Source organism: Mirounga angustirostris, unplaced genomic scaffold (assembly GCF_029215605.1).
Source record: "Mirounga angustirostris isolate CCGP_5_RB_7025 unplaced genomic scaffold, mMirAng1.0.hap1 SCAF_14, whole genome shotgun sequence".
Classification (NCBI taxonomy): Eukaryota; Metazoa; Chordata; class Mammalia; order Carnivora; family Phocidae; genus Mirounga; species Mirounga angustirostris.
The window spans coordinates 89,707,415-89,725,869 of record NW_026991722.1 but is presented as its reverse complement, the minus strand read 5'-3'; the positions used below and the strand labels follow the sequence as shown (position 1 = coordinate 89,725,869).

The following is an 18,455-nucleotide window of genomic DNA, read 5'->3' as shown; positions in this document are numbered from 1 at the left end:
CGCAGTGGGTGCCTAGCCAAGGGTTCGCCTCTGTGACCCCTCCCTAGTCTGCCCTGCACAAGCCTCCCTTTGCCACCTGCCTGGCCAGGCTTTGGCCTCTGGGTGGGGATGTAGGGTGGACATGGAGGAAGCCACAGTAAAGCTACCCACAGTGAAAGCAGGCCTGCTAGCAGCTTATCTGCTTCCCCTGCGCCTGCCCAGGGGCCACAGCTGCCAGTTCCTATAACTGCAAGTCTGACTTGTGTGATGGATGCTTCAGTGCCCTCTGACTGTCCTGCCATGCCTCACAGCCCCTTCCTCATCCAGTGAAGCCATTTCCTCCTTTCTGAGTTCGATAGCCTTCCCCCTCTGCCTGGGCCCCCCTACCCCCACCACATACTCTATTCCTACCTCCATGGTAGCAGCTATTCACATGCCCTGGACCATTCTTTCCTCCTACTGTGTGCCAGGTCCTAGGCACTGTTCTGGGGACCCTGAAATGAATCAGACACCATCTTGCCCTCCCAGAGATAAGATACAGGCACCATCATCCAGAACACAAGACCGAGTTAAATGTGCCAAAGAGAGTAAGTACCTGGGAGGTTAAAGGAGGAGAATTTGCTCTGGGTTATAAGAATCTCAGAAGGCTATGTGGAGGGAGTGGCATTGGAGCTGGGCCCTAAAATATGGGGCAGGAAGGAAAGGGAAAGAAAATCCATTCATTCCATGCTGGCACGATGGCATGAGCCAAGTTTGGGTGGTTGATGGGAAGCATGGCCAGAGAGGAGGGGAGAGCAAGAAGAGGCAGGGAGGACCCTCAGAGAACCACAGTGTGGCCCTGCTTAGCAACGTCGGCCCTGCTAGACTATGAGGTCTTTGGGCACGGGGACCTGAATCCCCATAAGCCCTCGACCCCCAGCACAGCAGCCTACACACAGGGGCTGTTCAATAAACTTATGCTGAATGAATGAATGCAAGAAATGCTCCAATAGGCACAGAGCCAGGTGCTGAGGGAGCCCTGGGAAGGAGACACAAGCACAGATCATTCGGGCATCAGGCAGCTCACCTCACTTAACAGCCATGGAAAACAGACCCAGAGAGGGCATGGCCCAAAATCGTTAGTGGTGTGACAGATGTGGAGAGCTTTGCCCGGTGCCGGGCACATGAAAGACCTCCACTTACAGCCTGGAATTCACACAGAGCCCAAGGAATTCATCCCAGGAGCCCAAGGGCATCCCACCTCTCACAGCGGGGCCCCTGCCAACTCTACACTCAGGTCTCCAGGGGAGTAGAAAGCAGGAGGATCCCAGACTCTCTGGGTCCGAAGGCAGAGGCAGACTACAGCAGGCCTGCTAGAGACGCCTGTGAGACTCTGCACCTGACACGGTCTCCACCATGAAGGTCTGCTGCAGGGTGCAGAGAGTTGAGGGTCTCAATTCAGCCCTGTTGCTGAGAGGCCCCCCAACCCCCACCCCTGGGAGGAGTTTTTAGCTATCCCAGCAGTTCCACACTAGTTAAAGAATCATGGGCTTCTGGCTTAGGGCAGAAGGCATGGCTGCCTTCCTTGTTGGACACGTGGCTGAAATCTTTATATAAGATCCTTCCAGGGGCAAGATGTAGGGCCTATTCAAAGGAAAATAGAAAAATAGCCCCTTTACAGCACTTTATAGTTTGCAAGGCACTTTCAGATCTAGCTTTTCATTTAAGCCTGTGGTAACCCTCTAAGTCAGGTGATTTCTTGAGGAACCTAGGGAAAGAGGCAGCCCCGTAAGAGTACATGCAGATTTAGGGCTTGCACCCAAGCCTCTGGCTTCTGGGCCAAATGCTTCCAGGAACCCACAGGCTGCAGTGTGGACTAGCCTGGGAGTTGCCTACACAGGCTCCCCAGGAAAGCACAAAGAAAACATTCATCCAGCAGGAAATCATCCTCAGCCCCAAAACAAGCCCCCAGGAATCTGGAGTCACCCACCATAAAGGTCTAAGTGAAGTACCCTTCTTCCAGTCTGCCCTTCCCAGGTCCTGTGGCTGCCTGCTTCTCCTTCCTCTACTGAAACGTACCTTACCTCTGGCCCACTATGGAACAGCTAGTTAATCTGATAATATAAATCCTAGAATAATAATCTGGTCACCTCCTCTGAGCTGGTTACTAAGAGAGAGCCCCTCCTCCAAATTCCCATCTTTCCTCTCTCACCCCCTACCCCTGTCCAGTAAGTCTCCCTCCCTGCTAGGTATGTTGTTCCTCTGCTCAAGAATCTGCTGTGACTCCCTAGTTCCTTCAGGAATCAGCCCAATCTCACTGACTTGCATTTGAGGCCAAGGCCCATCTTGTCCCAGCATCCTCAACGGCCTCAATGGCCACTCTTGCCCTCCACGCACTTTTATTTTATTTTATTGTTTTTTTTTTTTAGATTTTATTTCTTTATTTGAGAGAGAGAGAGAGAAAGAGCAGGAGCAGGGGGAGGGGCAGAGGGAGAGGGAGAAGCAGACTCCCCGCTGAGCAGGGAGCCTGACAGGACCCCGAGATCATGACCTGGGCTGAAGGCAGACGCTTAACCCACTGAGCCACCCACGTGTCCCCAAAACACTCTTTCATTTTAGTCAGAGAAGCTCCCTGCTGCCCCTCAGACAGAGCTCAGCCCTCCTGCCTCTGTCAGAGTTGTTTCCATCTCCTGTTTCCTCCTGCCAGATCCTCCCTGACCTTCAAAGGCCTGATCAAATGCTGTTTCCAGGAACTTCTGCCCCATCTAACTAATCCAACATGAGCCCTTCCAGACAGTAACCCCTCTCTCCTGACCTTGACACTGACTACTCTGTGTTGCCGTGGTTGACTATCAGGCAACAGCCTGGCCCAACGGGAAGAGCTCAGCCTCCTCGGTCAGGCAGGCTGGAGATGAGACCCAAGCCCTGCCACTTGTCAGCTCTGTAACGAGCATGCCGTGCTGAGTATATCTTGCCAGGCAAGGTAGTGTTAACAGCTGAAAGAAGGCTGCAAGCCCTAGGAGATCTAGGAGGAGCGTGGGATAACTAATGGCTCTAGTCTTGCTGGTTAGTGCCCTGGGGCTGAGATTCCTTTGGGAGGTGGCTGTGGGCAGAGGTAGGAGCACTGGACTGGGAGTCCAGAGCCGGGGATTTCACCATGTTCTCGAGTGAATGTGCTCTAGTGATTATTTAGCAGTGAGCCCTGGGGAGGGAGGGGGTGCTCCTCTGGGATATCTGCTTTGTCCTCTGGGCCTTGGATGACTCTTCTCTAAAACAAGGGCACTGACCTCCAGATCAAAGGCCCCGGGTGCCTTATCCTGATTCTCTGGTGCCAGTGGGGAAAGGGGTGGTGCTGAGATTGGCACCGTGGTTTGAGAGTCGGAGAAAACAGTCTTTTAAACCCTTCAACAAATATTTGTGGAACACTCTACTTCCATGGGGCCAGGACGGCAGAACTCTCTGGAAAGCCCTTGTGCTTGCAGGCGACCACGCAGAAGGACACTGACTCCAGGCTCCTTGCCTCCTCTCCTTATCCCAGCCCTGCCACACGGGGTTTCAGATGCCTTAAGTTTCTTTCCAACAAAGTGGGGAAGGAATGAAGAAATCCACACTCCCTGGGATGACATGGCCCTGACCGCAGAGGTGATAGCAGCAGACTGAGGAAGTGACAGTGATGGATTCACTCCTGTACCTGCCCGCGCTCTCCTCCAGGTGGTCTACGCTTCAGCTCCTGACTGGAGCTGGGAGCCAGAGCACCCTTCATTCCTTGGCTCCATGAGTATTTAGGCAGCAGGTATGGTGCCAGGCACAGGGACCCTTGGGAGATCGCGGCTGGCCAGGCCTTGCCCTCAGGAGTTCTCGGTCCACAGGGAGATGGCTAAGGCAGCAGGTCATTCCAGCACAGTGCAGCTAGCCATATTGGTGCAGTCAGGAAGCTCCCCACCCAGTCAGGGGGTAGGGCATCTCGGGTTCCCCAGAGACCTGCTGATGACTAAGCAGAGTCGGCCACATTGGAGGGGGCAGGAGGCCTGGAAAACATTCACTCCTTTTGTTCCCTCACATATCTCACTGAGCACTGTGGAAATCCTCGAGTAGGAAAACTGCCCTCAGGGAACTTACAGTATTGGGGTTGGGGGCCTGCCCAGGCTGAGCTTGGTCTGTGGATATGTGAGAGGGGAAGTGGGGGTCAGATAAAGAATCAGAGCTTAGGGGTACATGCCTTGTCCTGATTCTCTGGTGCCAGTGGGGAAAGGGGTGGTGCTGAGATCGGCACCGTGGTTTGAGAGTCGGAGAAAACAGTCTTTTAAACCCTTGCTGCGCGCCCCCCACCCCAGCCCCCAGTGAGGAGGGCAGGGGTCTTCAGGGACTGCAGTCTAGGAGGTGGCAGCCAGGGCTCCGAATGACTTCCTCGGCAGATCCTTGGCAAGGCCTCTCCCCCTGCAGTAATGCAGCGAGAGCCAAGAAAGCAGTCCTGACCAGGAGCCAGGGGGCCTGGAACAAAACCCCAGCTCCTCAGGGGGCAAAGTCACCTGCCTTCTCCAGGTGCCTGTTACCTGGGGAGAAAAACAATCCCTTGCCTCTCTCCCGGGGCTGCGGTGAGAATTCCAGGTGAAATAATGGCTGGAAAAGTGATGGTGCACAAAGAGGAGGATTACCAGTACTATTATGTGTTATTTCTGAAGGCACAACAGAACAGGAGAAACCGAGCTTGCCCAGCTCCTCCCAAGGAGCCCACTTCCTCTTCACTTCCGCAGTCCACCCTGGCTTTGTGAAGACACAAATCCCCTCCCCGCCCCACTTTCCACACCCAAACCCCCCTAATTAAGTCCCTTACCTTCCCAGCTATCATTGTCTAATCCCTAAGCCCTTTCTCACCAGTCTCCAGTTGTCTCAGGGAGTCAAATCCCTTTAGAATGAGGTGGCCCAGTTAACTGTGAACCCAGAGGCTGGGGGTAGGGAGCGGCAGGCAGAGGGAGAGAGAGAAGCAGACTCCCCACGGAGCAGGGAGCCCGATGCGGGCACGATCTCAGGACCCTGGGATCATGAGCCAAGCCGAAGGCAGACGCTTAACCGACTGAGCCACCCAGGCACCCCTAGAATCCAGATTCTACCATCCACCTTGTTCAGTGCAGGTCAGTGCCTTTGAGAAACAGAATGATATGGGATGAGCCCCCTTGACTTCAGAGTCAGACTACCTGGGTTCAGGTCCTGATTCCATCACCTACCAAGGTTACTTGACCTCCATGCCTCAATTTCCCTTCCATAGGATGGCAATGATAATCTTACTACCTTATACGGCTGTGATGAGATTGAACAAGTTTATTTGTGCACAGGGTCTTGAACAGTGCCTGGAACATAGTAAATGTATCAGCTGTTGGGCGCCTGGGTGGCTCAGTTGGTTAAGCGACTGCCTTCGGCTCAGGTCATGATCCTGGAGTCCCGGGATCGAGTCCCGCATCGGGCTCCCTGCTCAGCGGGGAGTCTGCTTCTCCCTCTGACCCTCCCCCTCTCATGCACTCTCTATCTCATTCTCTCTCGCAAATAAATAAATAAAATAAAATAAAATGTATCAGCTGTTTTCACTTGTACTTCTTATCCCCCCCACCCCAATATTCTTGCCATTCGTACCCCCCACACCACCTCTCAGAGAGGCCTTCTTCCCCTGGTACTGAAGCTGAAGCAGCCCCCAGCAACCCCCCACCCTCATGCTATTTTAGCTCCTTCATGTGGCACTTACCGTGGTCTGAAACTACCTTGCTTGTATATGTGGTTATGGTTTCCTATCTATTCTAAAGGGCAGGAGCCATTGCTGGTCACAGTCGCTGTTCCATGTCCAGTGCCTAGATGACCCAATACTCACTCTGCCCCTTGAGGTCTGGGCCCAGGGAAGGAGCAGGCCCCTGGCCACCCCTCCCCTCAGTAGCCCTTCCTCTCCCCCACACCACAGTTATCTGCTGCTACTCTGCACCTGCCCTGTGTGATCTTCAGCAAGTCACCACCCCTCTCTGGGCATCCGGGTGAGGAAAGGGAGGGAGCAATGGAACTAGGCAGCCAAGGGACAGTCTCAGATTTTTCTAAGAAAATTTGTTAGATGTCTTGGGGCTCATGCCTATTAGGTGGAAGGACCTCAAGGATCTCTGGGGTCTGAAAATACAGCCCCCCAGCCTAGCTTTCTCGTTGCCACTGGTCCTGAAAGCCCCCACAGGGGTAGGGGTGGGGTGCACTCCCGTGAGCTAGGAATCGCCTAGCTGAAGGCCCTTTGTAAAAAGAGCAGAGCCCAACACTGGGCCCCTGCGTGGTCCCATTCCCCAGGGACTAGCTTGCCACCTGGTGGCGGCTTGATTACATTGGCCCTCTTCCATCTGGGAGGGTGCTCGCGGAGTGGGGCAGACCCAGATTCTGGATATGGACTTGCCTTCCTGCCCTTCATCCTACTTCCAGCATCGCTCACGGAATATTTTGTCCATTTTTATGCACAGCCTGGCATCATATTGAAGAATTCATTTCACAGCAGGGGAAGAACAGCCGTGGGCACAAACTCATGGAATTCACTGGCCTTACCACATACTCTATTCCTGGTGTCAATTCTAAGACATTTCACTGCCCCAACCCCGTTCCACTTCGGTAATGCATCCCAAACCTCACACTTTCATTAACAGCTTCATTTCTTCCTAGGTCCTCCTGCAACTTTAGGGGGTGAAGGAGACAGGACACTCCTCCATACAGTTCACGGCCCGGCCCAGCCCAGGGCCAAGAAACCTTGTAATCCAAGACACAAGCCACTTGAAATCACAGCACGTCTGGTGAAAGGACCCCCTGCCCCCAAATTGTTTGGTCCGAGTCTTATTTTCCTTTACAGTTGGGGACATGAGCCAAGAAAAAGGAAGTGGCTTGCTTGGAGGGACATGGTAGAAAAAGTAACAGCCCTGTTACTCTTGCCAGCTCCCCACTCAGCCCCAGAAGTGAAGCCAGATGGGATCCGGAGGGGCCCACAGGGCTGAGCATCCTGTCTGCCCAGCCCTGAGAGCAGGGAGGCCCGAGGTTCAGCACCAGGCCTGCCTCTTCTCCCAGCTGGGATCTCGTCCTTCCCTGTGGGGTCCTCTAGTCTCTTCTTCCTCAGATGCTGTGCTCTCAAGCAAGGCCTCTCTTGGTACTCATTCCCTGCTATCAATCTCCTGGCCTTAGCTGTCCTGTCCCTGGGCTAATACCCCCTCCAATGGCGGCTCTGATCTTCACTGTCCCTACACCCGCCCCCACCCCATTCCCCCCCAGCACAACAGCAGAAGGGCCCTGGCTGGCCTGGGCTGGGCTATCTCCTGCCACATTTAGACTATCTCCCAAGCACTTGTCTCTTCCAGGATAACTAACGGTTCCCCGGTGGGAGGACAGACCACAGAGTAACTTTGGTTACTCACCAAGTTTACAGGGCCGCTCTGGCTCCCACTGATGGAAAGCTAGGATGTGGATATTCGTGGGGAAGCAGAAACTTGTTCCAGGCTGGGGACAGTTTTAGGCAAGGGTCTGTGCCTGGTTGGTGTGTGTGTGTGTGTGTGTGTGTGTGTGTGTGTGTGTGTGTGAAGGGGGCCGTGAGGACCCCTTGCCTAAGTGGGCAGGATGGGGTTAGGGAGCAAGTAGTGGGAATAGGGATAGGCAGACCGTGGAGCCAACAGCCTCACTGATTACAGGGTGTGTCCTTGCAACCCTGTCATTGGGGCTGACAGATGGTCTGGGACATTCATGGAACTGGAGAAGCAAGACTCTCCGTGGACACAAAGGGGCCTGCGTAGTGCATTTTGCAACTTACGAAAAGTGATTTCTTAGGGTACGAAAGAACATTAGTAACCCACACAAAGAATAAAGGATGATATAAGGAACACCCATGTGACTTAAGAAGCAGAACACCCCTGGGTGTCCTTCCCCAATTACATCCCACCTGGTAAACTGAAGTTAGTGCTTCTTGGTCCCTTGATTTTCTTTATAGTTTTGTTACAGATGACTTTATCTCTTAAAAATATAGCTCCATGTTTTTTTTCTTTAATTGAGGTGAAATTCACATAACATAAAATTAACCATTTTAAAGTAAAAAAATCCAGTGGTACTTTGTACATTCACAATGTTAGGCAGCCAGCACCTCTATCTGGTTCCAAAAGTTTTTCCTCACCCCAAAAGGAAACCTTGTACCCATTAAGCAGTCACTTATCATTTCCCCTTCCGTTCAGCCACCAATCTGCTTTCTCTCTCTACTGACTTATCTATTCTGGATTTATCATTTGATATCTAGGCCTTTTGTGCAGCTTATTTCACTTTGCATAATGTTTTCAAAGTTCATCCATGTTGTAGCACGGATCAGTACTTCATTCCTATTTATGGCTAAATAATAGCACATCATATGGACATATCAAAATGTATCCACTCATCCATCAATGGACATTTCAGTTGTTTTCACCTTTCAGCTATTGTGAATAATGCTGTTATGAACATTGGTGTACAAATATCTGTTCAAGTCCCTGCAATTATTTTGGATATATACCCAGAAGTGGAATTGCTGGATGATACAGCAATTTTATGTTTAATTTTTTGAGGAACCACCATACAATTTTCCATAGCTGCTGCACCACTTTAAGTTTTGGGTATGGTGTGAGGTAGGAGTCCATCTTCACTCTTTTGAATGTAGCTGTCCAAGTTGTCCCAGCACCATTTGTTAAAGAGACTATTCTTTCCCTTATTGAATAGTCTTGGTGCCCTTGTTGAAAATCAATCGGCCATAGATGTCTGGGTTTATTTCTGGACTATCAATTCTATTCCATTGATCTATAAGTCTCTCTACACCAGAACCACTGCTTTGGTTATTGTAGCTTTGTAGTACATTTTAAAATCGGGAAGTGTGAGTCCTCTAATTTTGTTCTTCTTTTTGTCAACAGGGGGTATTCAGGGCTCCTTGCAACTCCATGTAGATTTTAGGATGGGTTTTCCATTTCTTCAAAAAAGGTCATTAGAATTTCAATAGGAATTGCATTGAATCTGTACATTGCTTTGGGTAGTATGGCCATCTTAACAATATTAAGTCTACCAATCCATTAACATGGATGTCTTTCCATTTATTTAGGTCTTTTTTCATTTATTTCTGCAATGTTTTGCAGTTTTCAGTGCACAGGTCTTTCAGCTCCTTGCTTAAGCTTATTTCTAGGTGTTTTATTTATTTATTTATTTTTGGCAACTACCATAAATAGAATTGTCTTCATGTCCTTTTAAAATCATTCATTGCTGGCGTAGAGATACACAACTGATTTTTGTGTACTGTTCTTGTAAGTCCTGATGTTTTTGAGCTTAAATTGTATGTATTATTTGGAGACTTGCTTTTTGTGCTAAGCGTTCTATTAGAATTATCCATGGTGATACACACAACTAATCCATTTGTTTTTCTCTATTGCACGGTATTTTACATATGAATGTACCACAAATTTATCTCTTCTCCTAGTGATGAGTTGTGATCTTAACTTGTATTTCCCTAATTAATGATTAGGTTGAGCATCTTTTCATATTTATTGGCCATTACTTTTTTTTTTTTGTCAAATGCCTACTTGCATCTTGGGCCCTTATCTATGCATTTGTATATTCTGCATAGGAATAATTTGGTTGCAAATACCTTCTCCCAGTTTGTTGCTTTCCCTATCACTTTATTACACGGTTTTGATTATCACAAGTTTTTCATTTTATTGTGGATGCATTTCTTCGATCTTTTCCTTTATAATCTGCTTTTATGGGCACCTGGGTGGCTCAGTTGGTTAAACAACTGCCTTCGGCTCAGGTCATGATCCCGGAGTCCAGAATCGAGTCCCGCATCGGGCTCCCTGCTCAGCAGGGAGTCTGCTTCTCCCTCTGACCCTCCCCCCTCTCATGCTCTCTCTCTATCATTCTCTCTCTCTCAATAAATAAATAAAAATCTTTATAATCTGCTTTTATGTAGAAAGAAATCTCTCCTGACCTTGAAGTAAACAGGATAGGCTTTTGTTTCTTTCTAAAAATGCTTAAAGTATTACTTTTCATATTTAGATCTTTAATTCACATGGAATTGATTTTTCCGGTACGATGTGCAGTAGAGGTCCAATTTCATTGCTTTTTCTTATGGTTAACTCATTTTCTTGGCATGATTTGCCAACAGTCCATCATGCTGCCCCTCTCTCCAACTGCAGTGCTCCCTCTGACAAAGCCACAGTTCTGTGTGTAGGCCAGTTTCTGGCTTCTCTGTTTGATGCCCCATTTGTCTGTCTTTGGACTTACATCAGATTCTCTTAGTCTCTCCATCTTATTCCTCAGGAGCATCTTGACAATTCAACGTTAGTGGTTATATGGGTGTTCACTATAAAATTCTTTCCATTTTTTAGTATGTTTGAAATTTTTCATACAAAAAAATATCTCAGGAAAGAGTGTCGTGGCTTATCTGGCCTTTGCCCTTTTATCAGGATACAATTTTTAGAAGGCTCAGGTTTCAGACAAGGCAATTCAGCAGCAGCCACAACCCTTGGAGAAAAAGATGAGTTTTAGGACAGTGTGTGGACTTCTCACATTCCTGTAGGCATCCGAGATTATTTGTTGGAGATGAGGCAGTGTTGCTCTAATATCGTGCCCGTTTCACTACCCAGAAAAGTGACCTGCCTGAAGACCTAGCCTCTGGCCCCCCCTGAGGAGCCGTGTCTGGCCTGCTTGGTTTAGGCAGACGTCCCCAGCCCCTCTTTCTGCCCCTCCGGGACCCTTGCTTCAATCTCCCCCATCGGCTTCCCACGCCAATGTCTGTCTGGTTCTCTGTCTCCTGGAGTTCGGTCTGGTGGAGAGATGGAAGCCCAGGGAAGATGCGGGTGTGACTTGACTAAGGCCACACCGAGTGACCGTAAGGCTGGTGCACAGCAAGGGTCAGCCAGCCGCCAGGCCACCACACGTCCCTTGTTCCTGCCCTTCTGGGGCCCTGATCGTGCCTCCGCCTTCCCATGTCGCCAACTATCTCCCTCGGCCTCCCCTGCTCTGGTCTCCGCCAGTCTGACAACGCCTCAAGCCGTGTGACTACCTCCTCCCGGGCTCCGCCCCACTCCCGCCGCCACGGCCGCTGGCGCCGGAGTTCCCCGGGTCCACCAGGGGGCGCGCGCGGCCCTGTCTGGGCGCCAGAGCCGCCGAGGACTCCCGCCCCCCGCCTCCCGGCGCCCCGCCCCGCCCCGTCCGGCCCCGGCCCCGCCCCTCCCGGCGCCCCGCCCCGTCCGGCCGCGGCCTCGCTCCCTCCGCTCCCCCCCCGCGCCGGGACCCCCGGCGCCCCTGTTTCGTCTGCTCGCCGGGTCCGGCCATGGGCCCCGCCGCTCGCCCCGCGCTGAGGTCGCCCCCACCGCCTCCTCCGCCGCCGCCGTCGCCACTGCTGCTGCTGCTACCCCTGCTGCCGCTGTGGCTGGGCCTGGCGGGACCCGGTGCCGCGGCGGACGGCAGCGAGCCCGAGGCCGGGGCGGGGCGGGGCGGGGCCCGCGCCGTACGGGTGGACGTGAGGCTGCCGCGGCAGGACGCTCTGGTCCTGGAGGGCGTCAGGATCGGCCCCGAGGCCGACCCGGCGCCCGCGCTGGGCGGCCGCCTGCTGCTGGTGAGCGCAGCCGAGCCGTCTGGCCCCGGCCCGCCCCGCCGTAGACCCCGCACCCAGATCCGGCCTTTATCCTGGACCGAGCCGTAGCAGCCGAGCGCCCCCTCCCCGAGCTGCCCAGGCCTCAAACCCCGGCTTCCAAAACCTGAGATCCAGATGCCTTCCCCTTCAAACTCGCTCCCCAACCCTGGCCTTGCATCCCCTGTGTGTCCAGCCCCCCTTCCTCCCCCCTCCTCCCTCTGCCCATGGTCCCTTGCCCCACAGATGGACATCGTGGATGCTGAGCAGGAGGTGCCCGTAGAAGGCTGGATTGCAGTGGCATACGTGGGCAAGGAGCAAGCGGCCCAGTTCCACCAGGAGAGTCAGGGCAGCGGCCCGCAGGCCTATCCCAAGGCCCTGGTCCAGCAGGTGCACGGGGTGTATGTGGGGAAGGGGGTTGAAGGAAGGGGTTTCAAGGCATCCGCCAGAGCCAGACTACCAGGTGGGCCCCTAAGGAGCTTCCAGAGAAATCTTGGGCCTGGATGAGGTGAGGGACCCCAGTTTGGAAAATTGAATCGGTATGGAGTGGAAGCAGGGAGGTGGGAGGAGGCCAGACAGAGTCAGGAAGCTCCACCAGGCTCTGAGAGTATCAGATGCGGAGTTCCTGCTGAGAGTTGGTGGGCAGGCCTGTCCTACTAGGGAAGGCACATAATAGTTTGGGTCCCACAGAACATCTGGGGGAATGGCAGGAGGAATAAGTTTCTGCCCTTGACCTCAAGGAGTGTGCAGCCAGTCTGTCCAGAGGAAACACTCACTGCAGAGCCAGGAGCTAAGAACTGTGGTCGTGGGTAGTGAGAGAGGTGTGTGGGCAGGGTGCCAGCTAGCTTCTACCTCTGTCCCTTGCAGATGCGGAGGGCACTCTTCCTGGGAGCCTCTGCCCTGCTCCTCCTCATCTTGAACCACAACGTGGTCCGAGAGGTAAATCGGTTCAGGCAGTGGGGGTGTGCAGGCCAGGGAGGAGGGGACTAAGGCCAGCTGACCTCCTTGTCCATCCATCTACAGCTAGACATATCACAGCTGCTGCTCAGGCCAGTGATTGTCCTGCATTACTCTTCCAATGTCACCAAGCTGTTGGAGGCACTGCTGCAGTGAGTTGGGGTTTAGGCTCCAAAGGACTGGGCCTGGGAGCCTGGGTGCTGAGGGGTCCCTGAATCTGCCATGGTCTCAGGGGTCTTTTCCTGTTAACCTTAAGACCGTAGTCTCCTGGTCTGAAAAATGGGTGAGGGGACTGGAGCAAAGAGGCAGCTCTAGGGGCAGAGGGGAATTGGCTCCAGCAAGGAGGGAGCTGGATTCCTGATTGACAGGTTCTTTCTGAGACTTGCAGGCCTCCCTGGCCTGGCTGAGGTGAGAATGGAAAAACCAATGACCAGAAAAGGCCTGGGAGCCAAAGCAGAAGGGCTGTGGGATACTTGGGAAGATCTTTTTCCTACAAGGCTGAGATGGGTGGGTCTGGACCTCTCCTCCCAAGAGCCCTTTTCTCTGGCCCCTCTGTGGCTTTCCGTCCCAGGAGGACTCAGGCCACAGCCGAGATCACCAGCGGAGAGTCGCTGTCAGCCAACATCGAGTGGAAGCTGACCCTGTGGACCACCTGTGGCCTCTCCAAGGATGGCTACGGAGGATGGCAGGACTTGGTGTGCCTGGGAGGCAGTCGGGCCCAGGAACAGGTGGGTGCCTGGGGAGAGGGGACTCGGATGGCGCTGCACACATGCCTTGTCTCAGATCCTGTGGCCTCTCCTCACCTTGGTGGCCAGGACTGCTGCTTCCACGCCCCAGGGCTGTAATGAGCACTCATTGACAGGGTGGGTGCTCAGTGCAGTGCCTGATGGGGCCATGCATAATCAGTGTTAATTACTATTGTCTTGTTATTCTCCCGCTTAGAAGCCCTCCGTGGCTCCCCATTGCCTGCAGAATAAAGTTCAGACTCCTTAGCCTAGCTTTCACAGCTCTCCTGTTTACTCGCCTATCTTTTTTTTTCTAGTCTCTTCCTTATACCCTGTCACCCTATGCCATTTCCTGGCCTTCATACATGCCCTGGCCTCCTGCCACTAGGCCTTGTCCATCCTTGGCTGCAGGCATGGACACTTTCTCTGTCTCCATTTGTCCCCATCTGCTTGCCTGCTTTGGAAGGCTTCCCTCACAACCTCAGCCCACCGTCCCCCTCTCCCTCCTTCTAAATCGCAGCAGTGCTTTGTCAGACCCTTCATAGTGTTCTTAGGATAGCCCAAAGTGTCTAAGTGTTGGGGAATGTGACTTTGTCTCCCGATGGCTGGGGCTGTGTCCTACTAGTCTCTGGATTTCTCAATGCTGGGCATCAAGAAGGTTCAAATTTATTCGGTCCACAAGCATCTCGCGAGTCCCTGCTCTGTCAGGGCGGGCATGTCCTTTCTCCCAGTGGGCAGCCTCCAGCAGGAGTCAGTGGGATTGGGCCATGCGAGGCAGCTTCAGAAGTCAGGCAGACTTGGGGACTTAGCTGAGTGATCTCAGGTTGAGCGTTTAACCTCTCTGGTCTCATGTTCCTTGTTTGTGAACAAGGTTCACGTTCCATGTTTATGTGAACATAAAGTTCACGGTGGGCATGGCGCAGGTGGGCCGCTGCTGCTACTCTGAATGTGTTTGTTATAAGTGCTTGAATAAATTAGCAGTCACCAGATAACTTTTGAGGTCCTAGGACATGTAGGGCTCAATGAGAAGGGCTGGGAGTGTCCAAGGTACCTGTGAGAACCGGGCACTGTCCTGAAGGGCCTCAAAGACAAGTAGGGAAGGGACTCTCACACGATAAGGCCTCGGCAGTTCAGCCCAGGCGCCATGTGCTCATTCCTATTTGAGCAGCAGGAACTGAACCACAGTTGTGTGAAGGGAGCGGGCACCGGGACTGGGGGGGGAAGGAAAGGGCTTTCTGGAAGAAGAGGGAGCCCTACCGGCTCTCCCCCTGGAGGGCAGCCCACACAGACATCTGGGCGGCGCAGGCATTTGGTGAGGGGCTGTCAGACGAGCGAGGAAGTGCCTGCAGAAGGGCTGGAGCTAGGGGAAGAGCGGGCTGGGCGAGGGGCCTGGGAGTGGGAATGTACGCAGTCCGCAGGTCAGTCTGGCTGGTACAGAGGGCAACGCTGAGCAGCCGTGCTGCCAGCCAGGGTGGGCCCATGCAAGTGCCGGGTAGCCATGATAGCCAAGGTGGCTTGAGGGTGGTTGGGGCCAGCTCTCAGCCCCAACCCTAGGGCCCAGCCACCATCCTTCGAGCCTGGGAATCCAGAGCTACAGCACCCATGCATCAGAAAGGTCAGGTGGACCGCTCCGTAACTGCTCTGATGGACAGACCCTGCCCTCCCCCCCTCACCCGGGGGTCCCTAAGATGTGCTGAGCCTGAGGAGACAGGGTGTCCAGCCTGCAGCAGGCCTCCAAGCTGGCCACGGGATTGCTGTAATGAGCACTGCAGGCTGCTTCAGAGCACGGAGCTCCAGGTTCTGCCCTGGCGAGCTTACACTGCAGTGGCCGCTCAGTGAGTCCTGCCACGTGTCCGCCTGGCTCGGCAGGGCCCAGGGCACAAAGGCAGGGCAGCTCCAGCCCTGGGCTCCTGGGGCCCCATCTGGGGAGGAGAAAGGCCATGGCCGTCACTCTGCTGGGGTGAGCACGGAGCTGGGGGTAGGCATGGGCCTCCAGAACACAGTGGACACATCTGAACTCAGCCTGGGGGCTTGGGGAGAGCTTCCCGGAGCAGGTGCCACCACCTCCCATTCCCCAGGGAAGACGGGGGCACAGAGACCAGAGGGGAGAGGGGAGGATTGGGCAGCTGGGGCTCACGGACATCTCTTGCTAACGGCTTCTCGGGTGCCTGCACTCTGAGCAGGAGCGGCGTCTTGTGACACCAGCAGCACCCAGCCTCGTCCAGAGTGGTGGTCTCTTTTAGCAGCAAATCACTTCTCGGCCCCTCTCCCCCAACATGATGGTAGTTGAACTTCGTTGGCTGGGGAAGAACATGGTGGCAGAAAACTACTAGGAACACGGACAGCTTTTAAATGAATGCATTTATTAGTCAGGACACATCCAGAGACCCTGAGAGCCGGTGTGCCTGTGTGGGTGAGCCATCTGGGTTTTGCTTACTCTGCCACATCATTTCCTGAGCCAGCTGTTTTGTAGTCAAAGCCCAGCTGCCACACTGCTATGGGGTGGGGGGAGTTAAGTCAAGGTCAGTGTGTGCCCCCCCATCCCCGCCCCAGGAGCTCTGAGGTCCCGAGGGGCCTCTCAGATGTGGATCCTTCCCACCAGCAGGAGCCTGAGGACCACGAGGGCAGCGATGGGGAAACACACAGTAAAGAGTGTGAGGAGGGCTGGGCTGGGCAGTGGGAGGCAAGTGGGGAGCATCTGCCTAGCCCTGGTAGTCAGGGAGAGCTCTGGAGCAAGGGGGATCTGAAGGCATTAGCCGAAGGAAGGGGTGAGGAAGAACTGGGAACACGAGAAAGAGCAAGGAGCATGGGACCCTGAAAGGACAGAGGGGAATGGGCGATCTAGGGCCTTGCCATATGGCTGCTAGAGGAGTTCGGGGTCTCTCCTGAGGGCGGGGGCGTCGCAGGGAAGGGTGTCAAGCAGGGGTCCTGCGTGATCAGGTTTGCAGATGAGATCCTTGTCGCTGTGGGAAATGGGCTGGTGAGGCTGGAGTAGGGCCCCCAAAGAGCAGAGGAGTGGGATGGAGGGGAGGGGTGCATGAGCCACCTGAGCGAAGCCACGTGACCATGTGAATGCTCGGCCCAGATGGAAGTGGGTAGGGATGGGGGTGGGAAAGTGATAGGGTCCTGGGCTGGGGAGTCTGTGAGGCTGCCAGAGAGAAGTTCCAAGAATGCAAAAAACACTGAGTTTGTTGCCCAGGAGAGGGGCTGGGGACAGATGTGGGTCCCCTCAGCAGCTGGATGAGGAGCTGTATAGACAGCGGGGGCAGACCTTGGGGGCACAGATGGGAGGCACGCAGGCTTCAGAAGAGGCAGTCAGGAGCCTGCAGGGACACGCTGCCAATGGACCTTACCTGCCTGGTCCTCGGAGTGGATTCACTAGGGAAGAGCGTAGAGCAGCCCCAGCATCCCTGACACCCTGTTCCCCTGCCCAGAAGCCCCTGCAGCAGCTGTGGAACGCCATCCTGCTGGTGGCCATGCTCCTGTGCACAGGCCTCGTGGTACAGGCCCAGCGGCAGGCGTCAAGACAGAGCCAGCGGGAACCTGGAGGCCAGGTGAGAGCCAGCCCCTGGGAACCCCCGTGTCCCCAGCCCTCCAGCCTGCCTAACTGTGCCTGCCCTCCCCCACCAGGTGGATCTGCTCAAGCTCCGCGTGGTGCGGAGACTGGCATCCCTCAAGACCCGGCGCTGCCGTCTGGGCAGGGCAACCCAGGGGCCCCCAGAACCCGGTGCTGAGACCTGCGCTGTGTGTTTGGACTACTTCTGCAACAAGCAGGTTAGTGCCGCGGGCAGAGGCCAGCTGTCAGCTGACCTGTGATGTCTCTCACTCTACTCCCGAGAGACCCCAGAACCGTTCCCACCAGGCCCTTATTCTCTCAGCTCCTACTGTAACTAGGAAAGCAGAATGGGGTGTTGGCGGGGGAGGGTGACAGGCCGCAGGGGTTTCAGTTCCCCTGCACAGGTGGGGGGGCCAGGGAGCCCCACTTGGAGGCCTGACTCTGGCCTGAAGCCTTCCCCCACACCCTGCAGTGGCTCCGGGTGCTGCCCTGTAAGCACGAGTTTCACCGAGACTGCGTGGACCCCTGGCTGATGCTCCAGCAGACTTGCCCGCTATGCAAATTCAACGTCCTGGGTAAGCACCAGGGGTGGGGGCCCTTGGCTGGCTTTACCTGCTCCCCACCTGACACCTCCCTCCCTGTTTTTTCCTCCTCCCCTGCAGGGAACCGCTACTCAGACGATTAGCTGCCCCCGCTGGGTCTCTGCATGTGGGCAAAGGACCCTCCCACCTGCACCCTGGCCCTCGGCCTGGGCTCCTGGAACAATACAGCGGGATGGACAGGAAGCCCTGCTGGTTGGAGGAAGGATTGGGGCCTCCCCTGCTGAGGGGCAAGGCACCCCATCATATTCATACTGGGAAGGAGGGACCACGGCCCCCAGAGTCTGGACCTGCCAGTCAAGAAAGAGAAGCCACTTTGGGGCCCCTCTCTACCATCCTGGGGTATCTGTGTCTGCCCTCCTCGAAGGCAGCTCCCAGGACCCTGGGCAGCGGCCTGGGGAAGGAGGTTGTGGGGCAGTGCAGCTGTTCCCAGGGCTCTGGCGGCTCTCTGACCTGTCAGGCCATCCCTGGGGACTAAGACTGCAGTGGCTGGCCGGGTTTTGTGCTTATTTATTGGGGGTTGGGTTGTGGGAGGAGCTATTTGGCCTTGGGGATATCCTGGCCTGACCGTCTTTCAGGACACATCTTGGCCAAGGCTGTGATGTTCAACCCACAGGCCCCTCCACAGATACTGCCCTCAGCCCTGTTGGACACTAGGAGCTGCAAGTGGCCCTGCCTGTTCAGCTGGGCTCCCTTCCCAGGCCTGGCTGGGACCAGAGGCCTCAAAGCCATCCAATCCTGTGCTTCTTGGCCGGGCTATAGGTTGCTGACCAGGATACTTGAAGCTGCAGGATAAATGTGGTGCATCTTTTAGGGACAGCCGGTTTTTTTAGATTTGGGGTAGGGGAGGTTTAATATTGAAGTAAATATGGATATATTTTTAACATAAGAGATCAGATTTGTGTGGATGTCTTAAGACAGAAAAGTCACCTTGGGCTCTGCTGTCTGTGGGAAGGAGGTTCTAAGACGGGTCCCAAGATCCCCCCCGCCCAGCCCTCATGAACACGCCTTGTAAACCTGCAGCTGGG

The 18,455-nt window shown here is 54.5% G+C and overlaps 1 protein-coding gene across 1 annotated transcript; it reads left to right on the top strand.

Annotated features, from left to right (window-relative positions):
* The first annotated feature begins 11,197 nt into the window (after window positions 1–11,197).
* On the top strand, window positions 11,198–18,320 carry RNF215 (ring finger protein 215). Its single transcript, XM_045887329.3, has 9 exons — window positions 11,198–11,575; window positions 11,837–11,980; window positions 12,458–12,529; window positions 12,614–12,699; window positions 13,119–13,275; window positions 16,707–16,826; window positions 16,903–17,046; window positions 17,301–17,403; window positions 17,491–18,320. The coding sequence occupies exons 1-9, from the start codon at window positions 11,291–11,293 to the stop codon at window positions 17,511–17,513; spliced, it is 1,134 nt and encodes a 377-aa protein (XP_045743285.1). The 5' UTR covers window positions 11,198–11,290; the 3' UTR covers window positions 17,514–18,320.
* The last annotated feature ends 135 nt before the right edge of the window (window positions 18,321–18,455 follow it).

What these genes read in the sequence shown, in the direction of transcription:
- RNF215 (XM_045887329.3), top strand. Translation starts at nt 11,291, where the DNA reads ATGGGCCCCGCCGCTCGCCCCGCGCTGAGGTCGCCCCCACCGCCTCCT. An exon ending in CCAAGGCCCTGGTCCAGCAG is followed by an intron (nt 11,981 to 12,457) that starts GTGCACGGGGTG and finishes TGTCCCTTGCAG; the next exon opens with ATGCGGAGGGCACTCTTCCT. An exon ending in AGCGGGAACCTGGAGGCCAG is followed by an intron (nt 16,827 to 16,902) that starts GTGAGAGCCAGC and finishes CTCCCCCACCAG; the next exon opens with GTGGATCTGCTCAAGCTCCG.